This window comes from Tiliqua scincoides, chromosome 1 (genome assembly GCF_035046505.1).
Source record: "Tiliqua scincoides isolate rTilSci1 chromosome 1, rTilSci1.hap2, whole genome shotgun sequence".
Lineage (NCBI taxonomy): Eukaryota > Metazoa > Chordata > Lepidosauria > Squamata > Scincidae > Tiliqua > Tiliqua scincoides.
In genome coordinates this window covers 157,928,096-157,952,693 of record NC_089821.1, presented here as the reverse complement: position 1 = coordinate 157,952,693, position 24,598 = coordinate 157,928,096, and the positions used below count along the sequence as shown (strand labels likewise).

At 46.2% G+C, this 24,598-nt stretch overlaps 1 protein-coding gene across 2 annotated transcripts in view; it reads right to left on the bottom strand.

Moving 5' to 3' along the window:
- The window catches only part of NBAS (NBAS subunit of NRZ tethering complex), a 215,911-nt gene that overhangs the window by 146,080 nt on the left and 45,233 nt on the right, over positions 1-24,598 (bottom strand). For both annotated transcript variants that reach the window (XM_066611939.1, XM_066611948.1), the window contains exons 17-21: positions 19,290-19,441; positions 17,844-17,981; positions 16,248-16,326; positions 6,868-6,972; positions 5,811-5,947 (exon numbers count right to left, since the gene is read on the bottom strand). In XM_066611939.1, coding sequence (XP_066468036.1) covers positions 5,811-5,947; positions 6,868-6,972; positions 16,248-16,326; positions 17,844-17,981; positions 19,290-19,441 — 611 coding nt within the window. The remainder of the gene's footprint in view (positions 1-5,810; positions 5,948-6,867; positions 6,973-16,247; positions 16,327-17,843; positions 17,982-19,289; positions 19,442-24,598) is intronic.

Sequence of the window (24,598 nt, the reverse complement as noted above, 5' to 3'; positions counted from 1 at the left end):
ATTGTGTCCAGTTCTGGTCGCCGCATCTCAAGAAAGACATAGTGGAAATGGAAAAGGTGCAAAAGAGAGTGACTAAGATGATTACGGGGCTGGGGCACCTTCCTTATGAGGAAAGGCTACGGCGTTTGGGCCTCTTCAGCCTAGAAAAGAGACGCTTGAGGGGGGACATGATTGAGACATACAAAATTATGCAGGGGATGGACAGAGTGGATAGGGAGATGCTCTTTACACTCTCACATAATACCAGAACCAGGGGACAGCCACTAAAATTGAGTGTTGGGCGGGTTAGGACAGACAAAAGAAAATATTTCTTTACTCAGCGCGTGGTCGGTCTGTGGAACTCCTTGCCACAGGATGTGGTGCTGGCGTCTAGCCTAGACGCCTTTAAAAGGGGATTGGACGAGTTTCTGGAGGAAAAATCCATTATGGGGTACAAGCCATGATGTGTATGCGCAACCTCCTGATTTTAGGAATGGGTTAAGTCAGAATGCCAGATGTAGGGGAGAGCACCAGGATGAGGTCTCTTGTTATCTGGTGTGCTCCCTGGGGCATTTGGTGGGCCGCTGTGAGATACAGGAAGCTGGACTAGATGGGCCTATGGCCTGATCCAGTGGGGCTGTTCTTATGTTCTTATGTTCTTATGCAATGCCAGCCACCCTTTCCTAGGGGCAAGCCCCATTGACTATAATGGGACTGACTCCTGAGTAGACATGCATAGGAGCAGGCTCTCAAGCTGCAATCCTAGCATGCTTTCCTGGGAGCAAGCCCCAATGACTTTAATGAGATTCACCTCTGAGTAAGTCAGGACCAGCACCACATGCAGGGCTGGCGCACCAAAGGCCACAGCAGCAACTTCACTGTGCCCGCCCACATGCTGCACCCTCAAGCCCCATGTGAGCTGCCCACCTTACCCCAGACAGGGGAGGGAGGAAGCGCTCCCATTGGGCTGCTGGGCAGAAGGGCGGGTGATGTGAGAAACATCCCCTCACAGAGCCTCTCAGCCTTCTCCTCCCCGGGTGGCCTGGCTAGATGGGGCGCCTTGGGAGCACGCCTGGGTCTTTGGCATCAGCCCCCCACCTCCCTCTTCCCCCTGCTGTCCGTTCCTTTTTCCCCCTTGGCCTCGCTCCTCCCTCCTTTGCTGCTGCTGAGCAGGAGGAGGCTGGCTTTGTGGCTGCGCAGGCTCCTCAGGCAGCTGCACCGCAGCTGCTGGTGCCTCCAGGGGCGGCGATGCCTGACAGCTGGGGTGCGTGCCCACAGAGAGGGTTCTACATGACCTCTCTGGCATGCATGCCATAGGTTAACCACCACTGTTCTATGGCAATCAGCCATTCACAATGCTTAACAGTGAAGCTACTTATTCTTTTAAAAAAAAAAAAATATGCCTTCCTGTTCAAGGCATATTTTACCTATTCCTGTTCAAGGCACTGTTTTACCTATTTTTTACTCTGACTGCTGTTTTTTATGATGTGTTAATATGTTTTTATTTGTTTTTAAATTATGTTTTTATATGTTGTAAGCCGCCTTGAGTCCCTTTGGGGAGAAAGGCGGGATAAAAATAAAGTTGTTATTATTATTATTATTATGTTCAACTGTGAGAGGGATGCAGGAGAAACTTTGGACATCCCAGCAGTATGCCCACAGAGATTTATAGAACACTGTTCTAGACCAAGTATTTTAATTCTATAAAGCACTTGTTTCCTATATTGCACCGATTCCCTGAGAAGTGGTCCATGAAATCTCAGGGGGGGAAAAGCACCTTTGATCACTTCCAGCATCTCACCAAGTGAGCGCTCCCCCATGGACCACTAGACAGGGTAGAGAATAGATGGCCCTCAGTCGGCCCTTCCAGCGTCTTGCTCAGCAAGCGCTCCACCATGGACCACCAGAGAGAGAGAGAGAGAGAGAGAGAGAGAGAGAGAGAGAGAGAGAGAGAGGAGGGGGAGAACAGACAGCCCACTGCTGGCAACAAAAGCAGCCACCCACTAATATTTTCTATAAAGAACAAATCTTCTCTAATTATTACAAATTTAATTGTAACTTTTGTGTGCAGGGGGTTTGTATGCAGTCCACGATGATTCTATTTTTTGTCTCAGTGGTCCACAGGCTTCACTGCTACGTAGCAACTCCTATGAAATATAAAGGATTTTTAATTGCCTTCCAATAAAACAGAAACCCCTTCACAGATACGCTTCCGAGATATCATGAGCAAGCCAGGATCGTCCCAAACGCAAGTAACAAATCTAAAAAGCAAGTTTAGGGCACAACCAAGAGCTAACCACATTTCTTCTCATTTCTATGGGTACCTTGGACAATACCAAGCTGTAGAATTAAAAAGGATGACCCAAAGAACTCTGGTTTTCTTTGCATCAGCCATTTCAAGCACATTAAACCTTTTGCACACATCAAACCTTTCAGTAGATGAACAAAATGCTTTCAAAGCATGAAATAATCTTTAAAAAAAAGCTAAAGTACACAACCATGTCCTGACTAGCAGAGAAAAGGGAACAGATACTTTTAATCCACCTTTGGGTTGCCCGGTTTTGGCTTCTTTAACCACAGTGTAATCTGCAACAATTAGCTAGAGAAAATTCTAAGGTACGTACCATGAAAAGCTTCCCGTGCTGGTTTTTTACCTATCAAATCCCACTTGAAGGCATTTTATTTTTTTCCTCCCTGAGTCAGCTAGTAACCCCAATGCTTTCCCTCCTCTATTCACCCAACATGCACCTGTTTTTTTCTTTCAAGGACAACATATTAATTTGGAGTGTGTTGTGAAAAAAGCTTGTCTACATAAAACATCACATTATACTGAACTCAGCAGCAATGGAATTTAAATAGAATTTCTAGGTTTGTGCACCAGTTCCCTCTATGATGAACCTCTCAATGCTGCAAATTGGAAGACAAGAAGTACTATTGCTCTTTCAAGTTCCACAATAGACCACAGCACAGACCACCAATTCGTCTTCACCGTGGTTAGCCCTAATGCCCAAGATCAGACCTAAACCTGCGCCTGAATGTGCAACAGCCAGACAGTGGCTTTGTAGCTTTACTCCAGGACAGCCTGTCTCCACCACAACTTGCTCCCTTCACTGGCTATCAGCTTACCCGTTTGCTTGTCCACCCCCTGGAACCAACCATTTCTGGTCAGATCTCTTGACTCAGATTTTGGCCTGCCCCGAAATGACCTTCATAAGCCTCTGTTCCAGAATCCCCTCACACTCTAGTCCCAATCCTGACTGGACTCACGCCTACAACTGCCTACAGACCTTTGCTAACAAAGTACTACACTTTCATAGCAACGAAGCCACATGCAGAGAATATCACACACAATCAACTCTTTTGAAGTCAGCCATTAGTCTTTTTCCGTAACATGATAATACACTGAAATACAAGAAGACTTCATGTTTGCCTCCAAACTGTATCTTAAAGATAAGCATTTAACATTTAGTGATTATACCAAGGGCTTTGAAGTCTATCCACTTCTGATTACAGGCTTCTAGGAAGGTGCTCCAAGTCTGCTTCTATAACTAATATGTGAACTTGAAACAATTTCAAATAAAAGGTGTTCTAATTTTAGTACAGCACATGCCTTTCAGGGTAAGATGCTCTCCCATCAAGGCACCTGCATTTATCTTTTGCAATGAAATGATTCAGACTGCCTGAAATTTAAGAAGCAGACTTTTTCATTCAATGCATTTAGCAAAAGCTTTTTTATCCATGAAGCGTCAATGATAAGAGATCTATAGCCAGTCTCAAGAATACAGGCTTCCTTCCGGTTCTGAGCGAATTCCCCCTTCCAATCTTAATCATATTTAGGCTCAGCCTTTCCCCTGAAATTTCTCTTACTGTGGTTAACTCTAACCATTTAACCAAGACCTGCTTAAACTGGAGCATTGGTTCGCAATAATTGCTGACAACATTTTGATTATTATAGACATGAAAAGAAGGGGAGATGTGCTCCCAAAATTAGGAATGTGCATCCTTGAGGAGAGTGCCTAATCTCTTAACCAGAAGAAGTTAACATTTATTTAAACAATGGAAGTGGTGCCTGGTGGTTAAGCATGTACATATCCCTTCCTGCTCCCTCCTTTCCCTTTATTTATTAGACCAGCAGCTGAAAGGGCTACCTTGGTAGCCGGTATCTGCTACCACTACCCCAGGCTACAGGGACCAGGAAGAGCCATCTGGGAAACTCTTCCCCTCAAAAGAACACTGAACATCAAGTGTTCTTATTTTTTTTAAAAATAAAAAATCAAGCCCACAGTGATCAATCAAACTCCAAAGATCACTGCAGGGTAAAGATATGCAAAGAGCTGTGGCACCTGCTTTGGGTCCCTTTGGGGAGAAAGCCATGATAAAAATACTGTAAATAAATAAATCCATCTGGTGACTACATCCCACCCTCTGATGAACAGGTTTGGCTGCCTAATCACTAAGTACATACCAATCCTCCCCCAAGGGGGTCACCATCACAGAAAGGAAAAGAAGTCAAATCCACAAATCCATGACCTCTCTCTCCCTCTCCATGACCTCTCTCTCCCTCTCATAAAAGAATTTAACACAGGCAGAGGACAAAGGCTGCCTACAAGATGATACCTCAACGGTTTTAGCAGCTGAACTTCACATGGACTTATAAGAGGTTCAAAGTGTCAAAAATACAGAAACATAAGGGAGGACACCAGGAATTTGTCACACCTTGCCTTTCCAATTCCAAAGTCTGGGGGCAGCGGTGCTGCCCCTGGTGCCCACCACAAGAGCACCATGGGAGAAGCTGCCACCCTGTGTACGGCCAGGAAGATAACTGAGTAGTGCACTGCTACTAAATACTAACCCACTAACTAAACACTAACACTAACTAAACGCAGCTAGCACAAAACACTACCTGAACACAGCTAGCACTGCAGCCAGTAGGTGGGCTCCAGACAGGTCCCGCTACTTTTGCCTCTCCCAATGCAGCCTTCATAATTGCTGGAGAAACAGGGACCCAGGGTCTGGATTGGAAAGGGGCGAGGAGCTACAGATGCCCTTAAAGGAGGCTCCAGTATAAAGGGCTCAGCAAGTGCCAGTAATGAGGAAGCAGCAGCAGGGTGCAAGGCTGAGGCAACTGGCTCTGTTGCCATTGGAGGATACAGTAGTTTGAGGTGGCTACCCTGGGGAGAGGAGGAAGTTGGTGCTGTATAACCTCCTCAAGCCAAACTGAACAACAGGGGAAGGCTTTCCAGGCCAGGGAGCAGGATCCTTCCCAGGTGGAAGGAGAAAATGGATGGATGAGGCCCAGCAGCGTTGCACTGCAAATATGACAAGGGAGGAGCCCCTACTCTCAGTCTGGCTGGAGGTAAGTCAAAAAACTCCTCCCGTCCCCAGCCGCAATGCGATCCTGGGGCTTGTGATGCTGCTAAACCTTCTATAGCCCATCCCCTGCACACACTTACAGTCCTCCCAACTCCCTTGCAGAAGTTTGGGAAGCACTGGCTTACAGAGTTATCAAATAAAGTATGGAGAACCCAAGCAAACAATTTAACCCATTAAAACAAATCATACAAGAAATGTTAAAATTTATCCGCACTGGCCCTTTAAAGGAGGTGCAATCATCTAGAACTGGACCAAAATTGCCTGGAGATGAACTCTCCTTTTCATCTTTCAATCTCTCCTTTCTATCTCTCCTTCTGAGTACACATGGCTTTGAATACGACTTCTTAATTAGGAATAGTACTGCTAATGCTTTAAACAAAAAAAAATTCTCTAAAACCTTAAAAGTTTTCAAACGAAAAGTATACTTTTGCATTGTTATTCAGCGAGTGTGCACTTACCAAGCTTCAGGCAGCAAAAAGGAATATTCATGCGGAGAAGTGGTTTCTGGGAAGTTAGAGAGAATTGCCAACCGATGCGGAAGCAAGTCTGATCCATGGTATGTGAACAAGATCTCCAGGGCTCTCACATTGCTTTCCTGTACAAAATAGTTCAGCTTTAATATTCAGAAAACAGCTTCAGACCATTCCACTTAATATTCTAAAATTAGAAACTGTAAAGTTGTTTGTTCTTAAACAGACAAAAGTAGTGCATTAATGCCAAATGCCTTTCTTATTAACAGGAACTAATTGAACAAACACTTCATTCTTGCTGTACTCATGAGCTTAAGATTTTGCACTAGTATCCGGGGGTGGGGGAGACTCACTGAGGAAACATAGATACCCCTTACTGAGGGTCATATAGCACTGAGGTTAATGTGATGGACTAGGACTGCGGAGACCCTGGATTCAACCCCCACTTAGCCACAGAGCTTACTGAGGAGACAATCCTATCCAACTTTCTATCTAGCACTAGCAGAAGAAGATAGGGTGGAGGTGTCATGAAGGCCTCCTCAAGGTAAGGGAACGTACGTTTCCTTACTTTGGTGCTGCATTGCGGCTGCATTGGTGAAGTTGGATAGGATTTGGCCCTGAGCGACCTTCGGCCAGTCGCTCTCAGCCTTATCTACCTCACAAGGTTGCTGCAGGGATAAAAGGGAAGGCCATTTGTATACAGCCTGAGTTTATCAGAAGGATGTCAGAATAAAAATGTAATAAGTACTTGACAGCTAAATCTCAGAGCCCAGCAGAAGCCAGGCAAAAATGAACAAGAAGAAAACAGGCAACCAGCCCCAGACACATTGTGCCGTGTCTTCAAAAACTGCCTCAGTGAACATGAAAAGAAGCCATGGTAAAGGTAGCACATGAAGGAGTCCTCATTCTACCCTGTGGTCAGATGGTAAATGCAGCAGCTTTATTAATGCATATAACAAATGGAATTTGTTTTTCTTTTTGCCAGACGGTACCGCATAAAAGGAATGCAATTCACAGAACAGCAATATTGCAAACACACTGATACCCGAGCATATGTTCTCGCAGAAAGAACAATATTCTGATTCCGGAACTTCTTGAAGAATTCTGCATCATACTGTAGCTCAGCAGCATGTGGTCCTCCAAGGATTTCCTGAAGGGAAAAACCATTAAAAATGTTTTATACTTGTTCTGAAATTTCTTAGAAGCCCTCAAAACATAGCACAGAAAACAAACTGAAAACAATCACAATCGTCCTTTACTAGGCATAGAACTTAACAGTTGCCTGAGCAGCTTACACAAAAAGTTACATTCAAGCAAATCATCAAAACAGAAATAAATGCAGATTAAATAAGATTTCCCTCCATTTTACGTTTGGTTAAAATCTCATATAAAAAATCCGCCACTGGTTTTACCATTTTTTCATTTGTAAGCAATATCTGTAGTTTCAATTCATCATGACAGTTGGAATAATTGGCAAAAAACAGGTCCAGATGCATAAATCTAGACTTCTTGTAAAGCGGGCAATGGAGCACTGTGTGGGTCAGAGACTCCCTGTATCCCAACTCACAGGGACATGTCAATTGCTGTTGCGTGGTTTTATTAAATTTCAGACCCAGTTCCCGAGAAGGGAACACATTACATCTGGTGAGCGTAAAAGCATGACGAAGTAAAGGATTATCTAAAATATATAAAAATCTAGAACACTGGCCAGGAGGGCTGGAAAGCTGAAAAAACAAAGGTGAGTGGGTTTTGTTTGCCTCAGCAAGGAGTCCCTGGTATTCAATATCTCTCAATCTAGAAATAATGATCTTTCTAGCCTGCATCAAGAAATCATTACCCACCAGGTCCACTGGTATACCAATACTCTTCTTAATTAGGAAGCTTTATTAAAACACCTCATGCCAGGTCAGGGTGAACTCTGAGGGTGATCTAACAGATCCTTTTCCAGCTAACAAGGGGGTTAAGCAAGGCTACATTCATGCTCCCTCTTTATTTAATCTATTCATTAATGACCTTGCCACTTTTTTGTCAGAGACAGACTCCCACTGTCCAAGACTCAATCAACACCCCATTTTCCTTTTATCTTACACTGATGATATGGCGTTACTCTCGCGTACACGAGTTGGGCTAAGGCGTTTGATCTCTAGGTGTATCCAATATTTCTCAGACAATGCTCTATAGCTAAACTAAAAAATGAAAACATACCACAAAATTAACTGAAACTTGCCAGTTCGTTCATGTCCTTTGCAAGGCAAGACAAATCAACTGGAAAAACCAAAAGTCTGCTTCTTTCTCAGAAAATGCGCAGCCCCCCATTATACATGCCATTGCTTTCTGTCAACTATCTGCAATGTTAAGCACCCCAAAAGCTGTGAGGTTACATTCTAAGGGCACAATCATAACCCTGAGTAAAGCACGTTTGCATCTCCTTGGGAGCAAGTCGTGCCAGCACAAAGAGGTGCACTGGAGCATGGCGGCTGCATCCAGCCTCTGTGGCGGTTTGTGCCAGATAGGCTGCATCAGCCAAGCTCAGCCAACGCAGCGGTCTGGGGAGGGTAGGGAGGAGGGGGAAAGGAGATGTTGGAGGGTGGGTGGAAGGCGGGGCTGGCACCCAGCTGTTACGCCAGATCCCAACTCCTTTCATAAGAACATAAGAACAGCCCCACTGGATCAGGCCATAGGCCCATCTAGTCCAACTTCCTGTATCTCACAGAGGCCCACCAAATGCCCCAGGGAGCACACCAGATAACAAGAGACCTCATCCTGGTGCCCTCCCTTGCATCGGGCATTCTGACATAGCCCATTTCTAAAATCAGGAGGTTGCGCATACACATCATGGCTTGTAACCCGTAATGGATTTTTCCTCCAGAAACTTGTCCAATCCCCTTTTAAAGGCATCCAGGCCAGATGCCATCACCACATCCTGTGGCAAGGAGTTCCACAGACCAACCACACACTGAGTAAGGAAATATTTTCTTTTGTCTGTCCTAACTCTCCCAACACTCAATTTTAATGGATGTCCCCTGGTTCTGGTGTTATGTGAGAGTGTAAAGAGCATCTCCCTATCCACTCTGTACATCCCCTGCATAATTTTGTATGTCTCAATCATGTCCCCCCTCAGGCGACTCTTTTCTAGGCTGAAGAGGCCCAAACGCCATAGCCTTTCCTTATAAGGAAGGTGCCCCAGCCCAGTAATCATCTTAGTCGCTCTCTTTTGCACCCTTTTCATTTCTACTATGTCTTTTTTTGAGATGCGGCAACCAGAACAGGGCACAATACTCCAGGTTTGGCCTTACCATCAATTTGTACAATGGCATTATAATATTAGCCGTTTTGTTCTCAATACCTTTTCTAATGATCTCAAGCACAGAATTGGCCTTCTTCACTGCCGCCACACATTGGGTCGACACTTTCATCAACCTGTCCACCACCACCCCAAGATCTCTCTCCTGATCTGTCACAGACAGCTCAGAACCCATTAGCCTATATGTGAAGTTTTTTCGGCCCAATGTGCATGACCTTACACTTTCTGACATTGAAGCGCATCTGCCATTTTGCTGCCCATTCTGACAGTCTGGAGAGATCCTTCTGGTGCTCCTCACAATCACGTCTCGTCTTCACCACTCAGAAAAGTTTGGTGTCATCTGCAAACTTAATCACCTCACTGCTCAACCCCATCTCCACGTCATTTATGAACAGGTTGAAAAGCACCGGTCCCAGGACAGATCCTTGGGGCACACCGCTTTGCACTTCTCTCCATCGTAAAAATTGCCCATTGATACCCACTCTCCTGGTCTTCAACCAGTTCTTAATCCATGAGAGGACCTGTCCTCTAATTCCCTGACTGTGGACTTTTTTTCAGTAGCCTTTGGTGAGGGACCGTGTCAAACATCCAGATATATAACGTCTACGGGTTCTCCCGCATCCACATGCCTGTTGACCTTTTCAAAGAATTCTATAAGGTTCGTGAGGCAAGACTTACCCTTACAGAAGCCATGCTGATTCTCTCTCAGCAAGGCCTGTTCATCTATGTGTTTTGAGATTCTATCTTTGATGAGGCATTCCACCATCTTACCCAGTATAGATGTTAGGCTGACTGGCCTATATTTTCCCAGGTCCCCCTTCCTTCCCTTTTTAAAGATCGGTGTAACATTTGCTATCCTCCAATCCTCTGGCACCATGGCCATTTTGAGGGACAAGTTGCATATTTTAGTCAAGAGATCAGCAACTTCATTCTTCAATTCCTTAATAACTCTTGGGTGCATGCCATCAGGGCCCAGTGACTTAGTGATCTTTAATTTATCAATGAGGTCTGAAACATCTTCTCTATTAACCTCTATCTGACTTAATTCCTTGGTCAGGAGGGGCCGTTCGGGCAGCGGTATCTGCCCAAGGTCTTCTTCCGTGAAGACAGATGGAAAGAACTCATTTAATTTCTCTGCCATCTCTAAGTCTCCTTTTATCTCCCCTTTCCCTCCCTCACCATCCAGAGGGCCAACCGTTTCTCTGGCAGGTTTCCTGCTTCTAATATATTTGAAGAAGCTTTTATTATTCCCCTTAATGTTGCTGGCCATGCATTCCTCATAGTCTCGCTTGGGCTTGGTCTCCCGTATCACCTTCTTACATTTCTTTTGCCACAGTTTATGTTCCTTTTTCTTCTCATTAGGGCAAGATTTCCATTTACGGAAGGAAGCTTCCTTGCCCTTTACAGCCTCTCTAACTTGGCTCGTTAGCCTTGAGGGCACCCTCCTGGATTTAGTGGAACCCTTCTTTCTTTGTGGTATACACCTCTGCTGGGCCTCTATTACTGTTGTTTTAAGCAGCCTCCATGCACGCTGGAGAGATTGAACTCTTTTTACCTTCCCTTTCAACCTCCTTCTAACCAGCCTCCTCATTTGAGGGAACTCCGCCCGTCAGAAGTCAAGGGTTTTTGTGAGAGATTTGCCCAGTATTCTTCCCCCATGCATGTTGAAACGAATTGCAGCATGATCACTGTTCCCCAATGACTCTGTAACACTGACATCTCTAACCAGGTCCTGTGTACTGCACAATAGTAAATCCAGAGTCACCTGTCCTCTGGTGGGCTCCATGACTAGCTGCTCTAAGCCACAGTCATTTAGCATGCCAAGGAATCCGGTCTCTTTTTTGTGACCAGAACACAAATTGACCCAGTCTATATGGGGATAATTGAAGTCCCCCATGATTACAACCCTGTCCCTCCTTGTCACCTCCCTGATCTGTTTCCTCATTTCAAGGTCCCCTTCCGGTTTCTGGTCTGGAGGACGACAGTACGCCCCCAGTATTACATCACTCCACAGGCCTGGTAATTTAACCCATAGAGATTCTACAGTGGATTCGGACCCGCCTTCAATCTCTACTTTGCTGGATTCTATCCCTTCCTTAACATAAACGGCCACCCCACCTCCAACACGCCCCTGCCTGTCCCTCCTGGAGAGTTTATAGCCCGGGATTGCGGTATCCCACTGATTCTCCGCATTCCACCAGGTTTCCGTTATGCCCACTATGTCAATGTTTTCCCATGTCACCAGACATTCCAGTTCTCCCATCTTTGCTCAGAGACTTCGGGCTTTTGGATAAAAGCATTTGTACATGGAATGCCCCAGGATGGGCTGCTTATTCGCTCCTTTGTCCCCGCATCCTCTCACTGTGCCAAACCGTCTATCACATCCCATCACGCTACCATTCCCAATTTCTTGTCCTACTCTGCCTTTGTCTTGTTGTTCTCTAACCTCCCCATCCTCGTCCCATAGGGATGAGGAATCCCGAACCGGATGCCCCTTGGCTCCTGTCGGCCTTCCCCCAGGGATCAGTTTAAAAGCTGCTCTGTCACCTTTTTAATGTTATGCGCCAGCAGTCTGGTTCCATTCTGGTTCAAGTGAAGCCCGTCCCTCTTGTACAGGCCCCGCTTGTCCCAAAACGTTCCCCAGTGCCTAACGAATCTAAACCCCTCCTCTCTACACCACCATCTCATCCACGCATTGAGGCCCCTGATCTCTGCCTGCCTAGCTGGCCCTGCACGTGGAACAGGTAGCACTTCAGAGAACACTACCTTTGAGGTCCTGGCTTTCAGCTTCCTACCTAAAAGCCTAAATTTCGCCTCCAGGACCTCCCGGCTACACTTGCCCACGTTGTTGGTGCTGACATGCATCACAACTGCTACTTCCTCCCCAGCACTGTCTACCAGCCTGTCTAGATGAGAAGTGATGTCCAAAACCTTCGCACCAGGCAGGCAAGTCGCCATGCAGTCCTCACATCCGTCGCAAACCCCCTCTCTATGTTTCTAATAATCGAATCCCCCACTACAAGAAGCTCCCGACCCCCCTCTGTTACGTGAAAATCCCCTTTTTCCTTTTAAGTTGTGATTTTTATATCTGGTTATGTTATTATGGACTAAGATATCATTCAGGCCAAGCAAACAAGCCCAATTTCCAAAAACCTGGTAGAAGTCACAAGTTTGCAAAACTCACGGTGATTACATCCCCTTCTCCAGTCAAGGAATGTCTCCTGATTATGCAAAACAAGCATGCACCTCCGGAGGAAGAAGTCTATTGTTCTATTGTTGTAGCTTTATCACTCTTAAACTCCTTATGCAAACTGCCTCCCTCCCCCAGTCATGGCTTATACCCAGTCATCATGTTCTTGCATGCTCCACGTGTACCATTGTGTGTACTGAGCATGCGCATCTAGGACAGCTGTAGGATACTTCCGGGTCATTCTAGGTCAGCCATAACCCTTTAAGAGGAAACTCCGGCCACATGGTCTCTCTCTGGCTGCCCTCCCAGGGGAGTGGTCCTTCCTAGGACTCTTTCCCAACCAACTGCTCCCTGGGACAGGTAAATATATCTTGCGTCTAAAACTCTCCCTTTCATCCTGCCTATTTCTCCCCTTCTTCCCCCATCTTTAGTTAGCAAACGGGGCTAGGCAGACCAGGGACCCCTAAAATCCTTCCCTAAAACCTATCCTTTTCGGATTTCTTATCAGATACACCAAATACATTGCACATGCAGCCATCATAAAGCTAGGTACACTGTATCCAAGTACTAGGATTCAAGTAGACATATACTTACCATTTTCCATGTGTATTATGTTTATCTTTGTGTGTTTTTGCAATAAAAATATAATCCTTTGATTGAAAGTTACCTTTCTCCCAGTCTCCTCTTTAAGCTAAACAAGGGATTTCTTTGCTTTACACTGTCTTGCTAACCAGCCTATGGTCCTAAAGTTTCCAAAAGGCTAATATACTAATTCCCCTAAACAAAACAGCCCTTTTTGGTAACACCTCCCGCCAAGGAGTATCCTGAGTGCGTTCAGATATGGGCCCATCCCCTGGAGAAGGGGTCCCCCTTAGGGGATTGCTTCCCTCCTCTCCAGGATGATGTCCTCCAGCCCCGAGACTTCCCACCCGGGCAGCTGAGGAGCTGCATGCATGAGGTTGGGACTAAGTCTGATCGTCCCCGGAAGTCTCCCCACGGTCCTTCTCTGCCTGCCTCTGCTTCTCCAGGTTGGCCACCAAAGCTTCAAGGGAGCGAACACATTCCGTGAGACCCTGGAGCTCCTTGCACTGAGGACACACCCATGACTCATGCCCCAGAGGCATATAGTCATACATGTTACACTTGATGCAAAACACTGGATAGCCCCCGCCCTGCTGCTGGCTGACTGATTGCATAGGTTTTTTTTTATTTTATTTAGGGGTACTTAAAAAACCCTACACTCGTTTGCTGCCCTCTTCTCAAGGGAAGAGAAGGGTGGTGCCTGGGTCCCTGGCCTCCTCGCCCTGCTGCTGAACTCGCCCAGATGCTAAACTCGCGGTGCCTTACCTGGCATTTTGTTCCCAGAGGCACTGGGTGTCCCAGAGGCCACTCACGCTTCTGCAGAGAGGCTCACGCGGTGGCAGACACTAGCTTTATACCCCTAAGCTAGCTCCTCCCTCCCTCCCTCCTTGCTGATTGAAAAGGGGGTTGGTCTTTCCCTGAGCAGCGTAGAGCAACTTGCACCCACTCCATTCTCCTTGGGCTTATGCCACCTCCTGAGGTGGTGCAAGTCCAAGGAGACCCACTGGGGTCGCGGTAGCTTACCCGGGGGTAAGGGCAAGAGTTTTCCCTTGCCTCCAGCTGAGCCACTTCTGGCCCCAATCTTGCACTGGATACAATGCAGGCCTCCTGGTCTGCCTGTTCCAGCATAAGATAGGATTGCGTTGTAAGAGTCTGAAAATATAATGAAGCGAGCTGCACTCTACACACAGGTAGCTTCTCATTATGAGAACATGCCAAAGGTAATTGCAGACTCACACAGCCCTTTTCCCTCCTCCATGTTACAAATCAACAAGGAAACATGAAAAGTTTTTTTTCATGTTAAACCAAAGCAACACTCACTGGAATCACTATGGGGGTGCGGGGGGGGGTGTGACGCGCCGGGCGGGTAACATGCCCTGGGGGAGGACACACTAACATCGCGGGGTTAGGAGCTACCATGTCATGCCATACACCATTGGATGCAGAATGGCGGGCGGAGTGCAATGCAAAAAACGTTATTGAAATCGCTTCTTTCCTTCAAAAGTTATGGCCAAAATACCGGAAGGAAAAAATGCATGGAGCCCTATGGAAAGTGAAAGTGAGCCATATCACACACTTATTTGCGAGTAGTCGTCCTTGCCATAGTCCGTTGGAAAGGGCAGGCTGAGAGGAATCCAACTACACTAGAATGGTCCCGATCCAATGAATGCAGCCCCCCAAAAACAACCAAGAGACTCCCCCCTCCCAGCTGCAAGTCTGAGCCAGAAAAGAAGCCACGTGGCCACGTTTACTCGTAAGTAGGCGGACTTGCCTTAGTCGAGGCAGGCTGAGAGGCTCCAAGGACATCAGAATGGTCCTCATCCAATAAGTGCAGCCCCCAAAAACACCAGAGAAGGAGGTCCCCCCTCCCAGCTGCGAGTCTATGGAGCACTATGGAAAGCAAAGCAGCCTCACAGTCGTGTTTACTCATGAGTAGGCAGACCTGCCTTGGCTGGTGGTCAGGCCAGGGAAAGGGGAATGTGAGGACACCAGAAGGGTCCTGATCCAATGGAGCTGGAGTGCAACAGAAGGCAGTCTACCCCCCCCCCCCCAAAAAAAAAGAACAAAAAAGAGGCTTGAATGGTAAGGGGAAAGTTTTCTATTTTGCACTTGCAAAGCCAGGTGGGTCTTTATATGGATATGCCTGAAATAGAAGAACTTTAAACTGGGCACTGGGGAGGGCTGGAAATCTCACTGATTCTTTTTGGGGGGTTGTTATTGCAGGCAGACTACAGAGTAAGCCCCATTGACCACTATGGGACTTACTTCAGAGTAGACATGTATAGGATTGGGCTCACAGGCTGCAATCCTACCCACACTTTCCTGAGAGTAAGCTCCATTGACCACTATGGGACTTACTTAAGAGTAGATTCACTTGGTGGAACAGGACTGGCTCCCCCTTATTTAATTATTTTATTTTAATATAATTCTTTATTTTAATTGCTTGATGATGTCACTTCTGGCCATGACATCACTTCCAATGGGTCCTGGACAGACTGTCATTCTAAAAAGTAGGTCCCAATGCTAAAAGTTTGAGAACTGCTGCAATAAGTTGTTAGTAAGTTGACACAGGATGTGTGTGAGTGTGAGTGTGAGTGTGAGTGTGAGTGTGAGTGTGAGAGAGACTACAAGTTTTTAAAATCACTAAAATCAGAATTTGGAGGAATAAGATCATCATGTTATATATCAATCAATGTGTAATTTCATGCAGAATACAATGAAACAATCCACACTGAAATATCTGTGTTCTAACAAAAGTTACAGCCAAAAAACTGGTGGGGGCGGGGCGATGGTACATCACCATGCCCACCTGGGGCGTTGCCCCGCCCACTACATGGGGTGACACGCAGGCCTCCCCCACCAGGTGAAGCGAATCCTAGTGATGCCACACTTTCAAATAACTACATAAAAATGTAGGGAACCATGTTTTGTTAATTAACCAGAGTTTAAAGAAAAAGTTAGTTTTAATGGCCTAATCCTGGTCCAACAGCTTTATTTGCTTTAACTGTAGTTTGCTAACAAGCTGCAGCTTCCTGGGTTCATACGTAAGCTCAAGAAAATGTGGCTTGTTCTCAAAGCAAACACAGAAGCTTTCATAGTTTGTTACAAAACCATGGTTCTTGTTGCATTTAAACCAGGCCAGTCACTTGTGTGTAGCTCTCTCCAAAACAAAATCAAATTTCAAAGACAAAGCAAATTCATCAGGACAACAGAGATGGGGAGAGGAGAGAGAATACACTGAAACAGAAACGGCAAAAAGATTGAAATGCTTGAAAACATAACAAAACGATCAAAGGTATTTTGTAAGAGCCAACATATGAAATCCATATTTAAAATCTCTCTTATGTACCTCATAGGTCGCCAGCCGATCCAAATAAGTTAGCAGCTTCAATCTGCTACGGCAAAGTTCTTTCTGTTCCAAAGTTAACCTGTTTTTTTTTAAAAAAAAAAAAGAGAGAGAGAGAGAAAAGGGCACATGTTTTCAAACATGGCTCAAAGAGTACTGCAGCTAAATGATCAATATTTGTGCCACTCTTTTTTTCATCTTACATACTTTTTTTTTTTTTAAGGAAAAAAGAACCACAATCTTCCTCTCCGAGACCCAGCTCTAACCGTGCAACTCATAATTCATTGCACCAGAATATACTTCCAAATGCACATTAAACCAAAATAATGCAGTACAGTTAGAGGACATTCATTCACGTGGGAAAGCACACACAGGTTGGAATGTGCATTCAAATGTACCTTGTGTCGATCTGCACAACAGTATTTTCAGTTTGATACACATTCAAGAGTAGGCAGCCACAGGCACACCAATCCAGTTGCAATCATGCAAAGTTGCCCACATTGTCTCCACATCTTAAATTTTACCAAGGAAATCAGGAAGCAGAACCACATCTGAATTGGAAGGGGCATACAAGACTGAGTCTAATGCCAAGTCCAATGCCTAGCCACTGCAGGCAGTCCACAACTACAACACTTCATCCAATGTCTATTTCAAGACCTCCACCAATGGAGAGTCTACCACCTTCTGAGGCAGATGGTTCCACTGCTGAACAGTTCTTACCATCAGGAAGCTTTTCCCAAAGAGATAGTCTCTTACTAGTAATTTAAGCCCATTTGTCCAGGTCCTACCTCCTCAAGCAACCAAGGACAAATCCACTCCACCTTCCACGTGACAGCTTCTCAGAAATTTATAGATTGTAAGCATGCCACCTCTTCTGCAAACTATGTACAACTCCTTCACTTTCCTCACAGGACATAGACTACAGCACTTTCATCACCCTAGTAGCCCTCCTCTGGACTGTTGGCATGCAGAACGGGGCCGTACCATTGAGAGAAGTCCGGGTTCAATGGTACGGCCACGTTCTGCATGCCAACAGTAATATGCTGGACCAGAAGGGCCTTCAGTTGGAGGTCAATGGCAAATGACCAAAGGGCTGACCGAAGCAGCGCTGGCTTGACACGCTGCAATTCTGTTGGCAACCTTCAGTCTCGAAAGACTATGGTATCGCGCTCTGAATGGTGGTTCTGGAACAGCGTCTAGTGTGGCTGAAAAGGCCGATTCGGGAGTGACACGCTGCAAAGTGACATGAAAATCACCCACCTACAGTCAGACCAAGCCTGCAACCGAGAGCAAATGGCGACGCTGATTCAAAATAGCAGACCCCACTACCACACGGGACAAACACTAAAGAAGAAGAAGAAGTAGCCTTCCTCTGGACCTGATCCAATTTCTCAATATCCCTCTTCAACTGCAATGCCCAGATCAGGACACAGTATTCCACATGGAGTTTGAACATTTTCAAGTTGCACTGCCAGTTAACAGTGTATATACCCTGATTGAATTAGAAATGAAGTATATTTAAAATATTCATCCCATGAGACACCGTGTGCATAGGCTAGCAATAAAACAAGAAGACATTCAGCCTGACATTTCACTTACTTGGAAAAGTTTACTGATCGAAGAAGATCTTGACGCTTCATGGCTTCCCACTCCTTCCTACTCTCAGCTTCTTCCTCAGGAGTTAAAAACTCTTCATAAAGTAGTTCATCAATGTCCACATCACCTGGCAAAATAAATCTGGGAGAAGAAAAACAATCAATAAATGAGGAACTGGTTATCTGGGCAAGAAGTGGTTTCTTAAAGCTTCCCCACTTTTAGATTACACTAGGTTTATTTTTTTTTAAATCGAAGTAGTACCCCCAAGATGCATAAAGCTCTGAGGCTTCTGAAAATCTTTGCACATGTTTTACAAAAGAGAAATGTTATGAATATACAGCCATTTTCTTTTGTTAAAATGTAGACATTCTATAAGGAATATGAAAGATCTTGTACAAATATTTTTACTGTTAAGCTTACAAAGTAAACCTTGAGAAGCAGCCTGTGAATATCTGAGCCAGTCTTTATACAAGCAGAAGAAAGCTTGTGCAGAGGAACTTCCCCACCCCTTTCTCCCTCTACCTCACCTTGAAGGTTTGAGGACACTCCGGGGGGGGGCAAGATGGAGTGCAACATGGGGAAGGAAATTCCTCTGCTTGAATATTGGAAATCCTCCTCCCCTTCAGCCCTCTGCTCCATCCCACCCCCTTTCAGACATTCAACATTCAAAACCAGCTTTTGGAGGAGGACTGATGAAAGAAGGGGCAAGAAAAATCCCCTCGCATGCATTCCATTCTAATGCAAGGACTGGATCCAACCCATCATTGGAAACACACTGTAATCCATTTTGCATTTCATGCACACACTTTTCTGAAAAAAGAGCAAGAATGAACTTACAGCCGAGTTTGGCAAGAGAAAAATTGTTCATGCTGAATTAAAGAAAAGCAGGGGACACACTTTTAATGCAATGTGAAGCGGCCAACAATCAAACTATTAAAACTGTCCATCTGAAGTTAGATGTAAGCAAGGAGTACAGGGGAGCCCCCATATCTGCGGATACACTTATCCACAGACTGGGTTCAGGCCCTCCCCGTGTGCTCCCAGTCACGTCCAGGGTCATTTTGAGGCCTGTAGAGGTCACATGCAGCCTCCATGGGCCTCAAGAGTTCCTGCCACCTTCAGAGGCTTCAGGTTGGGCCAAATCTGGCTCAATGCGAGACCAGGGGACCCAGGTTGAGCAACATCAGCAGACGCAAAATCTGTGGATAAGTAGGCTCAACCTGCATGCCGCCCTTCCTTCAAAGAGCTCACAGTACATGGCTCTTCTCCTTGTTTTCATTTTCACAACTATGTAGCATAAGGTCAGGTTGAGAGCCAGTGACTGATTCAAGGTCACCCACTAAGCTTCATGGCCAAGCAGGGATGTGAATATGGGTTTTCCACACTAATTGTCAACTAGCTACATCTTTGAACAAGAGTGTGCAGAACTGATGATCTACTCGCACAAACCTGCCACCATCTTCTCCTTTCCCGATGGCTACGAGAGCCTCTAGGTCTGTCCCTTTTAAACCGTACTGAAGCAATTCTTTAGCAGCATCCACATTCTCAGGGACTCTTTCCAGGCATTCGTGAAGAACCCAAGAACGCTTATTAATTTTGCTCTGCCCAATGAAAGAGAAAACAAAAACAAAACAGAATTGCAAGCAAATAATTAAAGCCTTCTGATTATCAAGCAAGGAAGTACAATTATAGTTACAGGATGACATGCTAAATAAGCTTAAGTGCAATGTTTAACAGCTCCATCCTGTAAATATAATTGCACTTCCTTGCTGGATTTATTTACAACACTTGATGCTCTTCACCACCACCACCCCCTTTCAGTTTCACAACTTCCAAGGCAGTTCGAAACTTAATTAAAATCATCAGAACAAAAAGTTACCAAAAACAGCAGAGTGGAGTGGGGGACAGATCATACCACCTGCATACCACTCTGCAGACGTGTGTGGCCTCTGGGAACCAAGTGCCTCGGGAACTAAGTGCCAGGTAAGGCACCACAGTTTAGCATCTGGGCGAGGAGAAGGCAAGGAGACCTCTGAGTTTTGGAGAAGGAGAGGAGGAGGAGCAGGAGGAGGAGGAGGTAAGTGTACTCATTCTAACGCTTTGTCATTCTAACTCCCTGTCTTCTAACCTTAACCTTACATTTAAGCAACCTTAAATCAAAATTGAAAGTTAGCACCTAAGGGAGGTACATAGGTCTACTTGTGAGTAAGAGCAGAGTCCTACTCGTGAGTAAGAGCAGAGTCCTACTCGTGAGTAAGAGCCCAAGGGTCAGGCATTTAAATCAAAGTTGAAAGTTAGCTGCACCTAAGGTAGCACCTAATCGAAGGAAGGGAGGAGGATAAAGTGGAAAGCAGGTTTTTCTACTTGTTTAAATTAAACCTATACTTAACCCAGGTTAAACTTAATCTAAGTTAGAACATAACCTAAATAGGTCAGTAAATTGGGACACAGGATCTAGAGAACAATAAATAATTAAACAAACCCAAATAAAAACTAGCTTGAGGTTACAAAAACAGTCCAGCCTAAGAGAACAGAACTAGGAGGGAAAGAACCTAGGAAGGGCCAATTCCCAACCCATTAAGAGCCCCATTAGGCTAATCCAAGCAGTCCATTCAGGAGCCTGCAGAGTAGGTCATGCCCATCAGCAGCCTTGTTGTCTTCCTGAGCTTTTGTAAACTCACCTGGGAAGGCCAGCCCCCTTTCAATCAGGAAGGAAGGAGGGAGGAGGAGCCAGCCAGGAGTATAAAGCTAGGCGGGCCATCGCGTGAGGCTCTCTGCAGACGCGTGTGGCCTCTGGGAACCCAGTGCCTCAGGAACTAAGTGCCAGGTAAGGCACCAGAGTTTAGCATCTGGGCGAGTTCGCCCAGGGGATGGGCCCGTATCCGAGCGCACTCGGGATACTCCTCGGCGGGAGGGGGGTCGGGGGCTTCTTGTAGTGGGGGATTCGATTATTAGAAACATAGAGAGGGGGGTTTGCGATGGATGTGAGGACCGCATGGTGACTTGCCTGCCTGGTGCGAAGGTTGCGGACATCACTTCTCGTCTAGACAGGCTAGTAGACAGTGCTGGGAAAGAGGTAGCGGCTGTGGTGCATGTCGGCACCAACGACGTGGGCAAGTGTAGCTGGGAGGTCCTGGAGGCCAAATTTAGGCTTTTAGGCAGGAAGCTGAAAGCCAGGACCTCAAAGGTAGCGTTCTCTGAAGTGCTACCTGTTCCACGCGCAGGGCCGGCTAGGCAGTCGGAGATCAGGGGTCTCAATGCGTGGATGAGACGGTGGTGTAGGGAGGAGGGGTTACAAGCGGGGCCTGTACAAGAGGGACGGGCTCCATTTGAACCAGAATGGAACCAGACTGCTGGCGCATAACATTAAAAAGGTGGCAGAGCAGCTTTTAAACTGATCCCTGGGGGAAGGCCGACAGGAGCCGAGGGGCATCCGGTTCGGGACTCCTCATCCCTATGGGATGAGGATGGGGAGGTTAGAGAACAACAAGACAAAGGCAGGGTAGGAGAAGAAATTGGGAAAGGTAGGGTGATGGGATGTGATAGATGGTTTGGCACAATGAGAGGATGCGGGGACAAAGGATCGAATAAGCAGCCCATCCTGGGGCATTCTGTGTATAAATGCTTATATGCGAATGCCCGAAGTCTACGAGCAAAGGTGGGAGAACTGGAATGTCTGGTGACAAGGGAAAATATTGACATAGTGGGCATAACGGAAACCTGGTGGAATGCGGAGAATCAGTGGGATACCGCAATCCCGGGCTATAAACTCTCCAGGAGGGACAGGCAGGGGCGTGTTGGAGGTGGGGTGGCCCTTTATGTTAAGGAAGGGATAGAATCCAGCAAAGCAGAGATTGAAGGTGGGTCCGACTCCACCTTAGAATCTCTGTGGGTTAAATTACCAGGCTTGTGCAGCGATGTAATACTGGGGGCGTGCTATTGTCCTCCAGACCAGAAATCGGATGGGGACCTTGAAATGAGGAAACAGATCAGGGAGGTGTCAAGGAGGGACAGGGTTGTAATCATGGGGGACTTCAATTATCCTCATATTGACTGGGTCAATTTGTGTTCTGGTCACGATAAGGAAACCGGATTTCTTGACGTGCTTAATGACTGTGGCTTAGATCAGCTAGTCACGGAGCCCACCAGAGGACAGGTGACTCTGGATTTAATATTGTGCGGTACGCAGGACCTGGTTAGAGATGTAAACGTTACTGAGCCATTGGGGAACAGTGATCATGCTGCGATCCGTTTTGACGTGCACGTTGGGGGAAGAATACCAGGCAAATCTCTCACAAAAACCCTTGACTTCCGACGGGCGGACTTCCCTCAAATGAGGAGGCTGGTTAGAAGGAGGTTGAAAGGGAGGGTAAAAAGATTCCAATCTCTCCAGAGTGCATGGAGGCTGCTTAAAACAACAGTAATAGAGGCCCAGCAGAGGTGTATACCGCAAAGAAAGAAGGGTTCCACTAAATCCAGGAGGGTGCCCGCATGGCTAACCAGCCAAGTTAGAGAGGCTGTGAAGGGCAAGGAAGCTTCCTTCCGTAAATGGAAGTCTTGCCCTAATGAGGAGAATAAAAAGGAACATAAACTGTGGCAAAAGAAATGTAAGAAGGTGATATGGGAGGCCAAGAGAGACTATGAGGAACGCATGGCCAGCAACATTAAGGGGAATAATAAAAGCTTCTTCAAATATATTAGAAGCAGGAAACCCACCAGAGAAGCGGTTGGCCCTCTGGATGGTGAGGGAGGGAAAGGGGAGATAAAAGGACACTTAGAGAAGGCAGAGAAATTAAATGAGTTCTTTGCATCTGTCTTCACGGCAGAAGACCTCGGGCAGATACCACTGCCCGAACGGCCCCTCCTAACCGAGGAGTTAAGTCAGATAGAGGTTAAAAGAGAAGATGTTTCAGACCTCATTGATAAATTAAAGATCAATAAGTCACCGGGCCCTGATGGCATCCACCCAAGAGTTATTAAGGAATTGAAGAATGAAGTTGCAGACCTCTTGACTAAGGTATGCAACTTGTCCCTCAAAACGGCCACGGTGCCAGAAGATTGGAGGATAGCAAATGTCATGCCTATTTTTAAAAAGGGAAAGAGGGGGGACCCGGGAAACTATAGGCCGGTCAGCCTAACATCCATACCGGGTAAGATGGTGGAATGCCTCATCAAAGATAGGATCTCAAAACACATAGACAAACAGGCCTTGCTGAGGGAGAGTCAGCATGGCTTCTGTAAGGGTATGTCTTGCCTCACGAACCTTATAGAATTCTTTGAAAAGGTCAACAGGCATGTGGATGCGGGAGAACCCGTGGACATTATATATCTGGACTTTCAGAAGGCGTTTGACATGGTCCCTCACCAAAGGCTACTGAAAAAACTCCACAATCAGGGAATTAGAGGACAGGTCCTCTCGTGGATTGAGAACTGGTTGGAGGCCAGGAAGCAGAGAGTGGGTGTCAATGGGCAATTTTCACAATGGAGAGAGGTGAAAAGCGGTGTGCCCCAAGGATCTGTCCTGGGACCGGTGCTTTTCAACCTCTTCATAAATGACCTGGAGACAGGGTTGAGCAGTGAAGTGGCTAAGTTTGCAGACGACACCAAACTTTTCCGAGTGGTAAAGACCAGAAGTGATTGTGAGGAGCTCCAGAAGGATCTCTCCAGACTGGCAGAATGGGCAGCAAAATGGCAGATGCGCTTCAATGTCAGTAAGTGTAAAGTCAAGCACATTGGGGCAAAAAATCAAAACTTCACATATAGGCTGATGGGTTCTGAGCTGTCTGTGACGGATCAGGAGAGAGATCTTGGGGTGGTGGTGGACAGGTCGATGAAAGTGTCGACCCAATGTGCGGCGGCAGTGAAGAAGGCCAATTCTATGCTTGGGATCATTAGGAAGGGTATTGAGAACAAAACGGCTAGTATTATAATGCCGTTGTACAAATCTATGGTAAGGCCACACCTGGAGTATTGTGTCCAGTTCTGGTCGCCGCATCTCAAAAAAGACATAGTGGAAATGGAAAAGGTGCAAAAGAGAGCGACTAAGATGATTACGGGGCTGGGGCACCTTCCTTATGAGGAAAGGCTACGGCGTTTGGGCCTCTTCAGCCTAGAAAAGAGACGCTTGAGGGGGGACATGATTGAGACATACAAAATTATGCAGGGGATGGACAGAGTGGATAGGGAGATGCTCTTTACACTCTCACATAATACCAGAACCAGGGGACATCCACTAAAATTGAGTGTTGGGTGGGTTAGGACAGACAAAAGAAAATATTTCTTTACTCAGCGTGTGGTCGGTCTGTGGAACTCCTTGCCACAGGATGTGGTGCTGGCGTCTAGCCTAGACGCCTTTAAAAGGGGATTGGACAAGTTTCTGGAGGAAAAATCCATTATGGGGTACAAGCCATGATGTGTATGCGCAACCTCCTGATTTTAGAAATGGGTTAAGTCAGAATGCCAGATGTAGGGGAGGGCACCAGGATGAGGTCTCTTGTTATCTGGTGTGCTCCCTGGGGCATTTGGTGGGCCGCTGTGAGATATAGGAAGCTGGACTAGATGGGCCTATGGCCTGATCCAGTGGGGCTGTTCTTATGTTCTTATTCAAATAAATCTAAAAGATATTTTGGGAAGAGCTGCAAAGATAGAAAAATCTTTGCCTGGTATTAGAAAGATGAGGTTTAGTGCCAGGTGAACATATACAGTGGAGGGACAATTCCTCAACAAGATACCAAGGCCTGAGCCCCAGTCACCACCTA